The sequence below is a fragment of the Pinus tabuliformis genome, chromosome X (assembly GCF_031772625.1).
Source record: "Pinus tabuliformis cultivar Carrire ecotype Pingquan chromosome X, CPIR1, whole genome shotgun sequence".
Classification (NCBI taxonomy): domain Eukaryota; kingdom Viridiplantae; phylum Streptophyta; class Pinopsida; order Pinales; family Pinaceae; genus Pinus; species Pinus tabuliformis.
The window spans coordinates 608,277,674-608,294,989 of record NC_142308.1 but is presented as its reverse complement, the minus strand read 5'-3'; the positions used below and the strand labels follow the sequence as shown (position 1 = coordinate 608,294,989).

General features: G+C 40.7%; 1 protein-coding gene across 1 annotated transcript in view; it reads right to left on the bottom strand.

Moving 5' to 3' along the window:
• LOC149141510 (NADH-ubiquinone oxidoreductase 20 kDa subunit) overlaps positions 1 to 16,341 on the bottom strand; it is a 35,938-nt gene extending 19,597 nt beyond the window's left edge. Inside the window, exons 1-2 of the mRNA XM_089446528.1 lie at positions 16,183 to 16,341; positions 15,212 to 15,630 (exon numbers count right to left, since the gene is read on the bottom strand). Of these exons, the coding sequence (XP_089302654.1) occupies positions 15,212 to 15,594 (383 nt within the window). The 5' untranslated portion in view covers positions 15,595 to 15,630; positions 16,183 to 16,341. The remainder of the gene's footprint in view (positions 1 to 15,211; positions 15,631 to 16,182) is intronic.
• Positions 16,342 to 17,316: the final 975 nt, after the last annotated feature.

The following is a 17,316-nucleotide window of genomic DNA, read 5'->3' as shown; positions in this document are numbered from 1 at the left end:
AGCATAGGGAGTACGGTAGATACAACGATGCGTCCATCGATATTACTACTATGGTCCCTAACTCCATTTCCCTGCTCATTGATTAGATGAGAGGTACTTTCCATGAGTCCCTAACTGCATAGGTAGGATGCCTCGACACGATAATTAATCATCCTGTCAACAGGAGAACGAATCATCCTATCCATTGGTCGCCACATGAGAACTAATCATCATGTCCCACAAGAGAACTAATCATCCTGGCTCACAGTCGCCACGAGAGAACTAATCATCCCAACCCACAGGAGAACTAATCATCCTGTTCCATAGTTGCCACGAGAGAACTAATCATCCCGGCCCACAGGAGAACTAATCATCTTGTTCCATAGTCGCCACAAGGTGTCACAGGGAAAGGTTGAACCTGTCACCCTGTACATAGCGCACCACCAAGGGAGGGTGAGTCGCCCTGTGGTCGTATGTCACTCCAGTAAGTACCCCAAGCCCTCTAGAACTCCCAGAGCTCAGTGCATGCAACATGTAGGACCCTTATACGAAGGTCTCTCAACGACTCCAAGTCGTTCGAGAAAATCACAGGTTGGACCTTTCCCCGGGGCTTTGACAAAGTGTCTGCGACCTGTACATCAGTCTCAATGCGATGGAGCCTCCTCGCTCATCGACTTACGATATCTATCCGCTGGAGCAATCATCGAATACGGCATTACTCAATAATCGAATCCCCCCCTAGTTGTCACAAAGAATCACAGTGGTATTCATGATGTGTACAAACAGCTCACTGATGAGCTTCCACAACCAGGCAGCTTCACACGAGATCATACTTGTAGCTATGTATTCGGTCTCGTCGGTGCTTATAGCAACCGACTTCTGCTTCCTGCTCATCCATGATTTTGATGCAAAATCCAAAGAGAACCAACACTAAGAAGTGCTCTAGCAATCCTCCACACTGCCTACCCAATCAACATTCGAATAATCCTGCAACTTTCATATTTCCGGCAGCGTATCTCAATCCATGAGAGATTGTGCCCTGAAGATATCTTAGAAGATTCTTGGCACCAATCTAGTGAGGCTCAACCAAATATGAGCTCACCATGCTAACTGCAAAGCATATATACGGACGGAAGTTCACCAAGAACATCAATGCAGATGAGTTTATGAAACTCAGAGGCATTGCCCAAATCTGGTCCGGCATCACCACCATATAACTTCTGAAAGTTAAGATCCTCGAGGTAGTCACGGGCTTGCAGTTTACCATTCCATATCCGGAATCCAACTCCCTCTTACTTATGCAAGTGAGATGGTCTGCACCTGTCAAAAATAGGTCGTCCTCAGAAGGTGCCGGTATGAGAGGTCTATCATCCACAACCTTCGAGCAATGGTTTGGATTGGTTTCACTCCTCGTGAATCTCAGCTTCATCAGAGATCTATCAATTTTCTCATACTATGCCCGAGGTGTTATACTTCAAGCCATAGAGGGACTTCTTCCACCTGTATACATGAGATTCCCGATCATGAATCTCAAACTCCTCGGGTTGTTCCAAACCTGTGGACCTGCTATATGAGGGGAATGGTCCCCTTGTAAGATTTTCCTTCGGTACATCTCAGACATGTACCTTCATGCTCTTCTTGAATTCAGGCATCTGAGTCACCATCTGACTCATATCAGGTCTGGCCCCATTAGTAGACCTTCGGTGCTATAGATCAGATGTGTCAATTGATATGGTCCCCAGTGGACCATCCTGCAACTTGATACAAATTGCCAACCCTGAACTCAAAATCATCTTTAGAAAGTTTTATTTTTAAACACGTACCTTTCCATCGATGAATGCCACCCTAAAACCTTTGACTTCCATTGCCAAAATGTACACCAGGTTCTTCTTGCGATCAGGTACATAAAAGAGATTTTGTAAGTGAATCGAGTTACCCTCATTCAATTGAGAGGTAACATACCCTACACCCTTTTCGAGATAGGTGGCATCGGCTCCAAGTATAATCCCACGATTGTTTCCATCTCTACCAAATTAGAGAGAGCACCCTTCTATCCGATGGAGTGCCTTGAAGCACTACAATCAATAAGCCAAATTCCCAAAGACTCTGAAGGAGAGGGCCAATACAAGATAGCACTTCTTTATCTTATCAAAAACAACATTCGATTCTTCATACCTGGGGTTCCTTGCTTTCTTGAAGAGTCGGTCGTTACCTTGATGACCTGCACTGTCATTCCTCTAATCATTGAAGATGTCCTTGGAATGATTGTTATCATCATCAAGTGAGGTGTCCCTACCATTCAGACACTCCTTCGCATAATGGCCGAACTAAGATTCCTTTCCTTCCACCCTGAGATCCGGTCTTCCCAATGAAGTGATCTTTAGGTAGGCCATATTGCGCTGCGCCATTCTGATAATATTCTCTGCTTCGATTTCACACTCAATGAATTTGAAGAGGGATGAGGAACCCATTGATCCTTTTGTCCTTTCCTAACTATCTTCGGTGATTGCTCTTTCACTCTTGCTTGGGCATTGTCATCACCTCAGCTCTGATAACATGTTAAGTTTAGGTATGTTCTATGCTTAGAGCAATTTATTTCAATTTTCACAGTTAGCTCAATATCTTTAGCAATCACATCAGCATTAAAGTAAACTGCATATAGAACATAAACATAAATCGCAGAAGACAAGCCAAGACAAGAGGACACAAGATGTGGCGCTAGCCAGGGACAAACCCCAATGTGGGGAAACCCTTGATCAATTCTTCTTATATGTTCTTCAATAGTTCAGCAAAGCGAGAGAGAGATAGTACATTTACAACATAAGCCAATACTTCGACTAATATATTATCTCTACATGAGATCAATTGAAGACACGCTGCTTCAACTGGTTCTCCAAGGTGACTCATTCACCTATCATTTCTTGCATCTCGTCCATATGCTACACCTCACTGTGCTGCACCATGCTGCACCCATCATCACAATACTGGACCTCATGCAACTGTTGTCCCAGTGTTTACCTAGTGCCACGGCTGCACCATGCTATGCCCATATGCTTGCTACACCATTGCTGCTTTGTGTCCTAGCTGCATCCAGTACTATACTGTTGTCCCATACAGCACTCTACTTGCAGCTGTCCATGGTTATGCTGCTGCTGTCCATGATTCTTCATGCTTGCAGCTGTCCCATGTTGCATCATGTTTTACCATGCATGCTATAATACCTCATCATTGCCACACTGTCCCATTGCCGCACCTATGTCTAGCAATACTGATCATATGTATTGCTGCCCATTGCTGTAATGACTGTGTTCAGGTTAGGGCTACTACACAGTCAGAAGATAAGTCCTTTTAGGACTGCAGTTTATCTTGAAGAGCTTTCCCTCATGCCACGTTGCCCTTTGAAGGTGTTGTCCACCCTTGACAGTCCTTGACACAACCTCAGCTGTGTGCTCTGGCTTGCAGCCTAGCACAGCAGCTAGCTGTAGCACTCCACCTTCCCAAATGATGCCCAAACAGTAGCGTTTCTTTCCTTGTGAACTCGGGCAAGCTGACAACACTTACCTGCACTCAAACGCATACATATACAGCCCTGAATCTCTCCTCCTTGTGACTGCGGCTTCCCTGTCTTGCTGCTGTCCATGCCCACATTGCTTCATGCTATGAGAAGGTCCCTTCTGCTGCAGATGAAGTCCTTCTTATGCTGCGGCTAAGGCCTTGACTCAAGGCTCCTCTTGACCACAGTTTAGGGCTTCCTCTTGACAGTGGTTTTGGGCTCCCATTAGCTACGGATAAGGGCCTTCTCTTTGCTGCGGATTAGAGCCTTCCCTTTGCTGTGGATTAGGGCTCCCTTTGCCGTGGATTAGAGCCTTCCCTTCACTGCGGATTAGGGCTCCCTTTGTTGTGGATTAGAGCCTTCTCTTTGCTGCGGATTAGGGCTCCCTTTGCTGTGCATTAGAACTCCTATTGACTGCAGCTAGGGCTTCTTAGATCTGTGGCCAGATCTCCAAGACTGCGGCTAGGGCTCTCCTAGATGACTGCATCTAGGGCTCTTTTAGATGACCCTATCCACTGCGTCTTCCTTGAGAGAAGACAAACCCAAAACAAGGGGAGAGAGGGAGATCATGAGAGTTGTGTTCTCAAATGATTCAAGGCACCTTTATTTATACAAAAACGTGGAGCACATGAGGGGTTTATTTGGTTGCTGGCCGACCTTGATGAATTGTCCCATAACACAAATAAATTCATATCTCCATGAATACTTATCGGAATCAGATGATCTTTAGATCAATCCTACACCTCTCGATGAGAGGGATCCAAGAAAAATATCAGCTGCCATTAATAAGATGACCCACATGGAGTTTGGCTCTAGTTGCCAATTTTAACACTTTCATATCATCTTTTCTGTAATGGGTATGGGCATCTGAACCTGCAAATCTGAACATTGGTATGCGATGCCCTCCATCATGGTTTCATGGGTGCTGTTGTTTATTTCCTTGAATTCTATGAAACCCCACTTCCATGGCTTATAAAGCTGTACTTTGATGAATTTAAAGCTTAGGTAAAACAAAATATTTTGAGGTCCCCTTAAAAGTTGTTGAAACTTGCTATTTTTAACCTGTCTTCATCATAGGTTGATCCACTTGTCTCCTCTAGATTGCTTTTCAACATAGTCCTCAAGCATGTTCTCTAACATGTTCAAATGAACAAACAGTCACTACATTGCCGGGCTTCATTGTTACAGGCATCAGGTACAGTACTGCTCCCATACCATGTAAAATTCAGAGATAGAGTTGCAGGAATAAAAAATAGAAATCCACAGTAAATGTAGTGATTCATCAGTTTGAATGTCCACAGCATTCGAACTGTTCTGGGTATTGCTGTTGTTCCTTTGATCATACTATTATTCCAGTGGAATTATTTGCTTTCATACCATCCTTTCTGTCATGGGTATGGGCATCTGAACCTGCAAATCCGAACATGGGTATGTGATGCCCTCCATCATGGTTTCATGGGTGCTGTTGTTTATTTCCTTGAATTCTATGAAACCCCACTACCATGGCTTATAAAGCTGTACTTTGATGAATTAAAGCTTAGGTAAAACAAAATATTTTGAGGTCCCTTTAAAAGTTGTTGAAAACCTAGATTTACTTGCTCTTTTTAACCTGTCTTCATCATAGGTTGATCCACTTGTCTCCTCTAGATTGTTTTTCAACGGAGTCCTCAATCATGTTCTCTAACATGTTCAAACGAACAAACAGTCACTACATTGCCAGGTTTATTGTTACAGGCATCAGGTACAGTATTGCTCCCATACCACGTAAAATTCAGAGAGAGTTGCAGGAATAAAAATAGAAATCCACAGTAAATGTAGTGATTCAACTTCCTCAAAGGATACAATCAGATATAACTCACTTGGTATGACTATTTATATCCCCTATGAATATCCATGCCCTATTTTAGGTGGGACCTTGCATGCCTATGTGTAACTTTATCACACACAATCTAGCATACATTTATTTATTTAAATTTGGTCACATGTCATAAACCTTAAACAACAGCAATACCCAGAACAGTTCGAATGCTGTGGACATTCAGATAGGGAATGCAGACACATGGTACAGTCATCTTGCCCATGAAAACACAGACATTAAGTCACCCAGAAAATACAAAGAAGAAATCATTACAGGCTGTCATTTACATACAGATATATCTTTGTACAGTTTTAAGGGCAGTGGTGAAGAAGGGAAGGATGAATGACTGTCACTGGTCTTGTATGTTCAAAGAAAACTGCAGGTACTAACAAATGTTTCAGAGTCACCCAAAGAGATAGAAAACTTAAAAGGCCATGCCAAAATCCCTCACAAAGTACTGAAACTATGTGATGCACCACCATTAAGTCACCTTGCAGAATACAAATTCACTTTGGCATCGGCATGCCAGCACATGGTTGCGGGCCAGCCCCCCCCCCCCGCCCCCCCCAACCCGCTCCAGAAGTGCGCTCTCTAAAAAAGATTTTGCTCCCTTGCTTTTTTTGCAAATTTTTTTATGCCAACACATTCCAAACGCAATTTTTTTCAAAGAAACAAGAATTTTTGAGGGAGGCAGTCTAATGATCAAACCTATGGCCCTAGTATTGATATGCAATTCATGGTTTTATTAAATTCTTAAAGTAAAAGGATGAAATGACTTAGAATGTTTGAGAGTGGTTCCGACCTCATTGGATTTCATATGGAGAAAGTAGAATTTTAGATCTCACTCAAAATCCAGCAAACTTATCTGTTTTCAGGAATTCAGGATTGGGGGGGATTGCAATGATTCCATTGGAATTTGTCATGTACTGGGATATGGAACTCGTCAAGAGCACCGATCCCTCTATGTAACTTGATGTTAGTGACATTGGTTGTCAAAATCCTCTATCATGACCCTAGTAAAAATGTACTTATTACTCAAACAAAATCTTGACTTGACTTGACATGCTATGTTTTTTCTATCTTATGTTAATGCTTAGAGGGTGATAATAATGACAAAGATCTCAAGATAGGCAATGATTTTGATGATATGTGCATGATTTTTTTGGGTCATAGAGTTGTTAATTTTGGTATGTTCTACGCTTAGAGCAATTTACTTCAATTTTTCATATTAGCTCAATATCAATTCCAGATTAGCAATCACATCAGCATGATAGTAAAGTGCAGATAGAACATAAACATAAACAACAGAAGACATGTCAAGACAAGAGGACACAAGATGTGGCGCCAGCCAGGGACAAACCCCAATGTGGGGAAACCCTTGATCAATTCTTCTTATATTCTTCAATACTTCAGCAGAGAGAGATAGTACAAATACATAAATCTGAGATTTTATGACAGCAGAAGAAGGATTATCATTCTACTAATGATGACATTTCAGAGATGCAGTCCTGAATTCCCTTGACAGTCTTAACCAATAAGAGTGCTGAAGTAGATCATCAATCTAGAAACCCTTCATACTGCTGCACCAATGCACTGATGACAAGCTGCTCCTGCAATTCTGATTAGGGCATAATATGCAGCCCTAAACTCCCTTGCTATGTGATATGTAGCTGAACTGATGAGGGCACTAATCTCAATGGATCAGCTCTTAATAAACCCTTGCTATGATGCTATGGCCTAGCACATAGCAATGCTGAAGTAAATAATCAAAGACTTCAACACTTTCCTTTACAGTAAAGCTGTGGCTTATCGAACAGTCCTTAGAGCATAGAGCATGATTATACCAGCTCTCTTCATTACATAGTTACCTACAGCAAACATGAATTAATGCTGTGATAAGATATTTCCTTACAGCCACCTTTGCTGTGAACATAGCTGTCAATGAGTGCTTCTTTAGGACTACTTCAGGCTGAGTATAAGGACCTCCATTAACAGCATTTTAGGGCTTCATCTGAACCATGTATAACAGCAGATTAGGATCCTTAATAAATGCGGATTAGGGCTTCCTCCTAGATCTCGGTAGAGCCTCCTACATACAGCGTAATAAGCCTCCCCTTTACTGCGGCTGGCTATGAGTATAAGCCTTACCTAGACTGCGGCTAGGGCTCCTTGACAGCGGATGGATGGTGATTTACAGACCTGCGTTTAGGGCTCCTTTAGAGCTTGACTTGACAGCAGATGAAGGGTCCCATAGACTGTGGATTAGAGAACCCTTTTAGGCTGTGAATTGTAGCTCCCTTAGACTGCGTTTAGGGCTAGGGTTCTTCTCTAGGATAGCAGCCAGATCTCTGCGGCTAAGGCTCTTCTTTACTGCGGTTAGGGTTAGGATAGATTCCTCCCTTTAAGACTGCAGCTAGCTGAGAATAAAACCCTTCTTCCTCTGCGGCTAGGAGTCTCCTTTAGAACAGCGTAAGGGCTTCTCTATTAGACCTCTCCTTCCATCAAAACCCAAACAAAATGGAGTGAGAGATCACAAGAGATGAGTGACTCAAATGACTTGCAAGTCACCTCTATTTATAGTAAAGCGTTGAGGATAAGTTGGGGTAATTTGGTTGCTGGCCGACCTTGACGAAATGTCACATAACACAAATAAATTCATATCTCTATGAATACATGTCGGAATCGGACGATCTTTAGATCAATCCTACACCTCTCAACGAGAGGAATCCAAGAAAAATATCAGCTGCCATAAATAAGAAGACCCACATGGAGTTTGGCCCTAGTTGCCAATTTTAACACTCCCTGTCAAATAGGGAGAACTCCATCTACTAATCCAACTCCATCTACTAATCCATCTACCAGACTGTACTCTTTGTTATTAGTGCATTGCCCTGCGCTACTCTGCTCTGCTGAACTATGAAGAAGAAGAAGTGATCAAGAATGTATCATACCATTCTCTACTAACCCGAAGTCAGTCTCAGATAAAAGAGTCTCATACCACTCTTACTGATCCGAAATCGATTCCAAAAAGAGAGTGTCTCATACCACTCTTACTGATCCGAAATCAATTCCAAAAAGAGTGTGTCTCATACCACTCTTACTGATCCAAAATCAATTCCAAATAAAAAGTGTCTCATATCACTCTTACTGATCAGAAATCAATTCCAAATAAAGAGAGTGTCTCATACCACTCTTACTGACCCAACATCAATTCCAATTGATCCCATATCAATATCATCCTAGCATAGGGTGTACGGTAGTACACGATGCGTCCATCGGTAGTACTATAGTCCCTATCCTCATTTCCCTACTCATTGGCCAAATGAAAGGTACTTCCCATGAGTCCCAGACTGCATGGGTAGGATGTCTCAGCAAGAGAAGGATGAACCACTCATCTTGCCTACATGTCGCCATGGGGTATCCCAGGGGAAGGCTAAACCACTCACCCTGTACACAACAAATCACTGGGGGAAGGCTAAACCACTCACCTTATGATTGTGTCTCAGCAGGAGAAGGATGAACCACTCTTCCTGCCTACATAGCAAACCACTAAGGGAAGGCTGAACCACTCACCCTATGGTTTCTCATCACTCCAAGAAGTACCCCATGCCCCCCGGAACTCCCAGAGCTCAATATCCATATCATATAGGACCCTCAAGAGAGGGTCTCTCCACGACTCCTAATTGTTCTCAGAAAATAACGAATTTGACCTTTCCCAAGGGCTTCGTCAGAATATCGGCGACCTGCACATCAGTCCCAATGCGAAGGAGCCTTCTTGCTCCTTGTTGTACCATATCCCAGATAAAGTGGTACTTGATGTCTATATGCTTGGAGCGATCATAGAATACGGGATTCCTCAGCAATCGAATCCCCCTCTGGTTGTGACAGAAGATCATGACGATATCCAGCACGTGTCCAAACAGCTCACTGAAGAGCTTCCCCGACCAAACAATTTCACACGAGACCATACTCGTAGCTATATCTAGCCTCACGGTGCTTAAAGCAACCAACTTTTGCTTCCTGCTTATCCAGGATATCGAAGCAGCACCCAAGGAGAACCAGCACCAAAAAGTGCTCTCCACGCTGCCTGCCCAATCATCATCAGAATAATCATGCAACCTTACATTTCAATTTTCCGGTAGTGTATCTTAGTCCATGAGTGGTTGTGCCCTAAAGATATCTCAAAATATTGTTGGCACCAATCCAATGAGGCTCAACCATGTTAACTGCAAAACATGTATCCGGATGGGAGTTCACCAAGAACATCAATGCTACTATGAGTTGACGAAACTCTTGAGGCATTTCTCAAATCAAGTCTGGTAGCACTACCGCATTACTTCTTAAAGTTAAGTCCATCACGGTAGTCACAGGCTTGCAGTCTATCACCCCATATTCAGAATCCAACTCCCTCTTACATTTATAAATGAGAGGTCTATCATCCACAACCTTAAAGCAAAGGTTTGGATCGGCTTCACTCCTATGAATCTCAGCTTCATCAAATAGCTATCTCTCATACCAAGCCCGGGATGCTTGCTTCAAATCATAGAGAGATTTCTTTAACTTGTATACATGAGATTCCTGATCATGAATCTCAAACCCCTCGGATTGTTCCACATCTGTGGTCTTGCTTTTACATGAGGAGAAAAGTCCACTTGTAAGTCTTTCTTCGATACATCGTGGACATGCACCTTCATGCTCTTCAGGCATTCTTGTCACCATTTGACTCACATCGGTTTGGAATGTGACGCAAAACATGGCCCCCACTGAACTTCCTGCAATCTGATACAAAGTGCCAAGCCTGAACCCAAAAGTAAAAGCATCTTTATAATTCCTTTTCCATACACGTACCTTTCTATCGATGAATGCCACCTTGTAACCTTTGTCTTCCATTGTCGAAATGGACACCAAGTTCTTCTTGAGATCTAGTACATAAAGAACTTCTTGCAAGTGAATTGAGTTACCCTGATCTAATTGAAGAGTAACATTCGGCATCATCTCCAAGAATTATCTCCAAGTTTGTTTCCTTCTCTCTCAGATTAGAGAGAGCTTCCCTGTATCCGGTGAAGTGCCCTGAGGCACCACTATCAATATACCACTTTTCCAAAGTGTCCAGAGGAGAGGTAGTGGAGAGGGCCAATATAAGATAATACTCCTTTTGCTTATCAGAAACAACATTTGATTCTTCACACCTGGAGTTCCTTGCTTTCTTGGAGGGTCGACCATTTCCTTGATGTCCTGCATTCCTTCAATCATTGTTATTGAAGTTGCCCCTGGAATAATTGTGATCATCATCATGTGATGTGCACCTTCTATTCGGACACTCCCTTGCATAGTGGCCAAATTTGTTGCAAGTAAAGCATCTGCCTTTCCTTCCTCCTTTGAATCCAGGATTTCCATGGTAATGACCCTTAGATCCTACACTGTTCTTCCTCTTGGCATGAGCAGAGAATGCAGTAGGGTAATTCTATTAGAGGGCATCTCTTGCTCCACCATCCTGGTTTCTTCTTGAATGCATCTCGACATCAATTCTTCAAACCCTGGAATCAGATCATTATTGAGAATAGTGGTTCTGAAAATATACCACTCAGGTGGGAGTCCTCCAAGGGTAGTGATAGTAAGTTCCCTCCAGATATGATTTATCCAATCAATAGAAGATCATTCTTGATCTCAGTGATCCTTAAGAAGTAGGATTGAATATCCTCATCCTTGCCCTTGTTAATATCCTTCAACTTATTTTTGAGGAACAAACTTGATTTGCATCACTAACTTTAAACAAGCTTACCAATCTATCGTAGATCTCCTTGGAGGTGTTCAGCTCGAAAATGTAGGCCACCAGACGCTTGTCAATTGAATCTCTGATAATCTTCTTCGCTTTGACTTCACCCTTAGTGTACTTGTTCTTTGTAACAGTTAGTGCATTTGATGGAAGCTTAGGGATTTTACCCTTTACGTAATCCAATACTTCCTGCTCTTCCAACGTCAGATCCAGAGACATCTTCCATCCGTGATAGTCATACTTTTCACAGAGCTTGTCTTGAGTTGGGAAGTGGGATGAGGAACCCATTGAGCCTTTGACCTTTCCAACTATCTTCGGCGATTGCTTTTTCAATCTAGCTTGGGCTTTGTCTTCACCTCAGCTCTGATACCATGTTAATTTTGGTATGTTCTATACTTACAGAGTAGTTTACTTCAATTTTTCATATTAACTCAATATCAATCCCAGATTAGCAATCACATCAGCATGATAGTAAAGTGTAGATAGAACATAAACATAAACAACAAAAGACAAGTCAAGACAAGAGGACACAAGATGTGGCGCCAACCAAGGATAAACCCCAATGTGGGGAAACCCTTGATCAATTCTTCTTATATTCTTCAATAGTTCAGCAGAGAGAGAGAGAGACAGTACATATACATAAATCTAAGATTTTATGAGAGCAAAAGAAGGATTATCATTCTACTAATGACGACATTTCAGAGATGCAGTCCTGAATTCCCTTGACAGTCTTACCCAATATGAGCGCTGAAGTAGATCATCAATCTAGAAGACCTTCATACTGCTGCACCAATCCATTGATGACAAGTTGCTCCTGCAATTCCGATTAGGGCTTAACATGCAGCCCTAAACTCCCTTGTTATGTGATATGTAGTTGAACTGATGAGGGCACTAATCTTAATGGATCAGCTCTTAATAAACCCTTGCCATGATGTTATGGCCTATGGCCTAGCACATAGCAATGTTGAAGTAAATAATCAAATACCAAGGAGCAGACTTCAACACTTTCCTTTACAGTAAAGTTGTGGCTTATCAAACAGTCCTTAGGGCATGATTATACCAGTTCCCTTCATCACATAGTTACCTTCAGCAAACATGAATTAATGTTGTGATAAGATATTTCCTTACAGCCACCTTTATTGTGAACATAATTGTTAATGAGTGCTTCTTTAGGACTACTTCAGGCTGAGTATAAGGACCTCCATTAACAGCATTTTAGGGCTTCATCTAAACCATGTATAACAGCAGATTAGGATCCTTAATAAATGCGGATTAGGGCTTCCTCCTAGATCTCGGAAGAGCCTCCTACATACAGCGTAATAAGCCTCCCCTTTACTGTGGTTGGCTATGAGTATAAGCCTTACCTAGACTGCGATTAGGGCTCCTTGATAGCAGAAGGATGGTGATTTACAAACTTGCGTTTAGGGCTCCTTTAGAGCTCGACTTGACAGCAAATGAAGGGTCCCATATACTGTGGATTAGAGAACCCTTTTAGGCTATGAATTGTAGCTCCCTTAGATTGCGTTTAGGGCTAGGGTTCTTCTCTAGGATAGCGGCCAAATCTCTGTGGCTAAGACTCTTCCTTACTGCGGCTAGGGTTAGGATAGATTCCTCCCTTTAGGACTGAGGCTAGTTGAAAATAAAACCCTTCTTCCTCTGCGGCTAGGAGTCTCCTTTAGAACAGCGTAAGGTCTTCTCTATTAGACCTCTCCTTCCATCAAAACCCAAACAAAATGGAGCGAGAGATCACAAGAGATGAGTGACTCAAATGACTTGCAAGTCACCTCTATTTATAGTAAAACGTTGAGGATAAGTTGGGGTAATTTGGTTGTTGGCCGACCTTGATGAAATGTCACATGACACAAATAAATTCATATCTCCATGAATACATATCGGAATCGGATGATCTTTAGATCAATCCTACACCTCTCGACGAGAGGAATCCAAGAAAAATATCAGTTGCCATAAATAAGAAGACCCACATGGAGTTTGGCCCAGGTTGCCAATTTTAACAAGAGGCCATCTAGAGCATGTTTGTTGATGTATTTTTGGTTCTGAGATGGATTGCACTCAATGCTATTTTGGTTATGTGCACCCTTACATGCTATATAAATCAGAACTTGTAACTTGTGGACCTATGGTTGACGAAGATTGTAGCTACTATATGATTGATGCTATATGATTTGATCCATGTTTTTATGCTTTTTATAACTAATTCATCATTCTACATGCTTTCTCATAAATTAGACATTTCTCGTGGCCGCAAGAGGCCCAAGCATTAGCAATAGATAATAGATTTACTTGTCTTTTCTAGTTTCTAGTAGTTTTTATAACTGTTGACTCTTTCATATTTATTATGATATTTTTTGTAAACAACATATGACAATTTAAGTTTGAAGCTTGAAGTTGGCAATTATAACTCATTGGTAATGAATTATGAATATGATGCTTCGTGACAGTTGAAAGTTGAAACATTTCATTTCATGTTAGATATTCTTTGTTATCATTTGGTTACTTGGTAATGGTAATGGTTACAAGTACAAGTTACACCTTTAGTGATCAATGATCATAAATGTTATATATCGAATTTTGGAAGCTTGAAACTTTAAGATTGATGAATCATGAGACTCGATATGTTTTATGTTACTAACTTGTAGACGTGGTTGATGATGATTATAACTTCTAGAGGATTGATGTTATATGGTTCAATTCATGTTTTAATGTTTTTTATATCTAATTCATCATTCTACATGCTTTTGTTGGTATATATGCATCAAAATATATAAAAATATATATTATATAAAAATTGGCACCCGATTCGCTCCCAAACTGGGAGCTTTTGAAAATGTCGCCCCCGCTCCCAAGTAACCTTGTGCCAGCAACGAGGCAGAATAGAAGATTGGATAGAAAACTTTGTTCGATGATGTCAGCAGGGAGTATTGAATACATGAAAACCAAGGTGCAAACAGAAATATGGTGTGATTGCACAACTAAGGAATTGAAATAAGTTCATTTACATGGTGAACTGACAGGTCAGATATTAATAATTACAGTGCTATCAAAATAAAATCCATGAACTCAGATGATTACTTGATAAAATCCAGGGTCGGGTAACGCTTTCCTGAAACTGGATATAAAGGCATTTCAAAGCTTGGTCACAAAATTATTCTCATTTTTCTTCAACACGATTGAAAAGCCACTGATAAAGAGAATTTTTTTTATACCCCTCAAAAAGGAACAGTTAAAAAAAAAAAAAAAATATATATATATATATATATATGCTTGAAGTCTGTTGTTGGGCCTAGCCAATCAAATGCCACAGATTGTAGGTGCTGAGTATTTTAATGTGTAAGATGAAGAGGATAACGTTAAAACGGTGGGTTGCAGCTCCCACTTTAGAGTTGGTATTCTTCCATAACATGAGACACATGCAAAGAAGCAACATCTAATCAGATACATGTGCAAAGAAGCAACATCTAGTCGATTGTACTGGAGATGATCCTAAAACCATCAAAGTTAGTATTGCCGGTCATTAGAAATATGTTTTTACACCTCTTCAAACAATTCACAGATTTGATTATATATTGTGAAAAGAACGAGACGGGGAAAAACAATGAAAGCCAGAGAAAGAAAGTATGTAACTCTCTCTACTTGTCCAGGGGACCAAAACAAACTAAAATACAAGTGGATTCACATGTTAAATACCAAAAGCAAAGAGGAGAACTTAATTGAGGGATTCTGATTTCATTGTCCATAAAATAGTTTCTAAATGGAGCACATACATCTATGTCACCAACAGAAGGAACTGACCCAATATGGGAGAGAGAAAAGTATGCAAATTGATTTCGTACAAACAAATTGGGTTTGGTCTAGGATTTTCATAGCCCATTTTGCCTCAACCTGTTTAATTTCAAATTCCAACGACGTCACTCCAGGACTGCAAATGAGGGGAGACTTTCTGCAGCGGTCCAAACCATAATCTACGTAAAGCATTTAAGATTTTTGTAGAACTGGATTAATAGAAACAGCAGGAAAATCCACATACTTGCGGAGAGCCGGTGCCATCTTGTTCGTAAGAGTTCCTGCAACGATCATGCAGTCAGACTGCCTTGGACTGGGCCTGAAAATTATTCCAAACCTGTCTAAATCATAGCGAGCTGCACCAGTGTGCATCATCTCCACCGCACAACATGCAAGGCCAAATGTCATGGGCCAAATGGATCCCTTCCTCGCCCAATTCACAAGGGCATCGAGCTTCGATATCACGTACTCCGCCGGCTTCGAAACCCCTGTGACCGAACGGTTGTATGGAGTCGGCGCAGACAACGAGGATGAACCCGCCGCTTCGGCCATAGTCGGTGCAACTGTATGCACCATCCTTGAAGACGAAACCATAGCTAATCGAGCACTTCTAGGAAGTAATGCCATTGTAAATCTCCTATTTCTCGCTACAAAAATGAAACCCTGGCACAAGCGATCAATTAAATCAGAGTTTGGGCATCGAAGGATTTCAGATTTCACAAAATCTCTACGCCATTAAACAATTTCTTCACCACTTTTCTCTTTTGATTCCAACAACAGCAGAGCCCTACAGTCTATTGACAGTTCGGGCTCCTAAAGTATCAATTTGAAAATCAAGGTTTGCAAATCTGTACATAATCCGAAAATCTAAAGCTAGTTTGCCCTTCCGATCCAAATTCCAAAAATAATTGAAAAGTAAAAACCCTATCATATAAAATCATTGCTTGAGGGTTCAAACATCAAAATTCCTCAGACTTCAGCATCAACGTTTAGAAAATATTTGCAAGATTGCACGTGTTGTCGTATATTTTTCTCTGAAGAAATTCATTGACAGGCATTGAATATGAAGTTGAGGGATATTCAGACTCAGAGAGAGTAAAATACTTGAAAAACAACTAATTTCCAGGAAAAGATTTGCGCATATGTATATATATGTGTTCCAGCTCGTGTGTGTATTTGTGGCGATGGTATGGAAACATGCTGAAGGATGCTCACCTGCGCTTTTGAGAAGTAGCTCTGTAACGTTGTTGTGGCGGTGAACCTGAGAGGAAGGAGAAACACTCAGAATGGGTAAAATATATGTTCCGATATATAAACGGTGAGACAAATAATGTGGCGAATGTGTTTTACGGAAGTCCGCACAATTTTCAGTTCCCATATAAGAGGAGGTGCAGTTTACACAACGTAATAATAGAATATTTTTATATTGAGATGATTTGTGAAATTTTGAAATTTTTGTGATAATTTTTCATGAATAAAATAAATGGTTGCGTAAATGTTATTAATTTATAATAACAATTTTAAATATAAGTTTTTAGGGTTAATTTAATTGGTCGAGTTATTGTTAAGAGGTGCAGTTGCGAAATTTTGAAATTTTTTTGATAATTTTTCGTGAATAAAATAAATTGTTGTGTAAATGTTACTAATATATAATAACAATTTCAAAAATAAGTTTTAATGGTTAATTTAATTGGTCGAATTATTGTGGTTAAAATATTTTGCTAATAAGAGATCACGTGGTTAATTTTCCTTTGTTAATGACCCGCAGGAAGTGATTTTTTAGGGTGGATTTGCCCAAATAGTTTCTGTGGACATAGTAGCAGTCATGATCTCTGGTATCCTTGAACCACACATAAATAAAAATAAAAATAAATAAATAAATTCCCAATATATATAGTGCTTTATGGATTAGTGGCAACTATAATGGTTTGGTTGTTTTGATGAGGACCAAGTATAGAGCTTGGAGAGCATGGTCCTTCTTTGTATGGAGTTTATCAATTGTGATTATTGTTGTAATTTTGGACATTTGGGTTTAGGCCACTTTTGTTGAAGAAGGTTAATTATATGGATTTTCTTACCTATATGTGTATGTGGTGCTCGCTAAATTCAATGCAATTTGAGTTGGCTTAATAGTAATATTGTTACTCATAGTTGCTACAATTAACTACTACTAACATTTGCACCAGAAGGGCGTAAAGACACGTCGATAGGACTTCAAAATGAAAGATCTTATTGTTAGTGATACATCAAACTGAATCTTCCTAGATAAAACATTGGAAAACATTGGCAACACATATTTGTTTTATTCGACGGTGTTGATCGGGAAAAATGTTTTGATCAACATTTGGG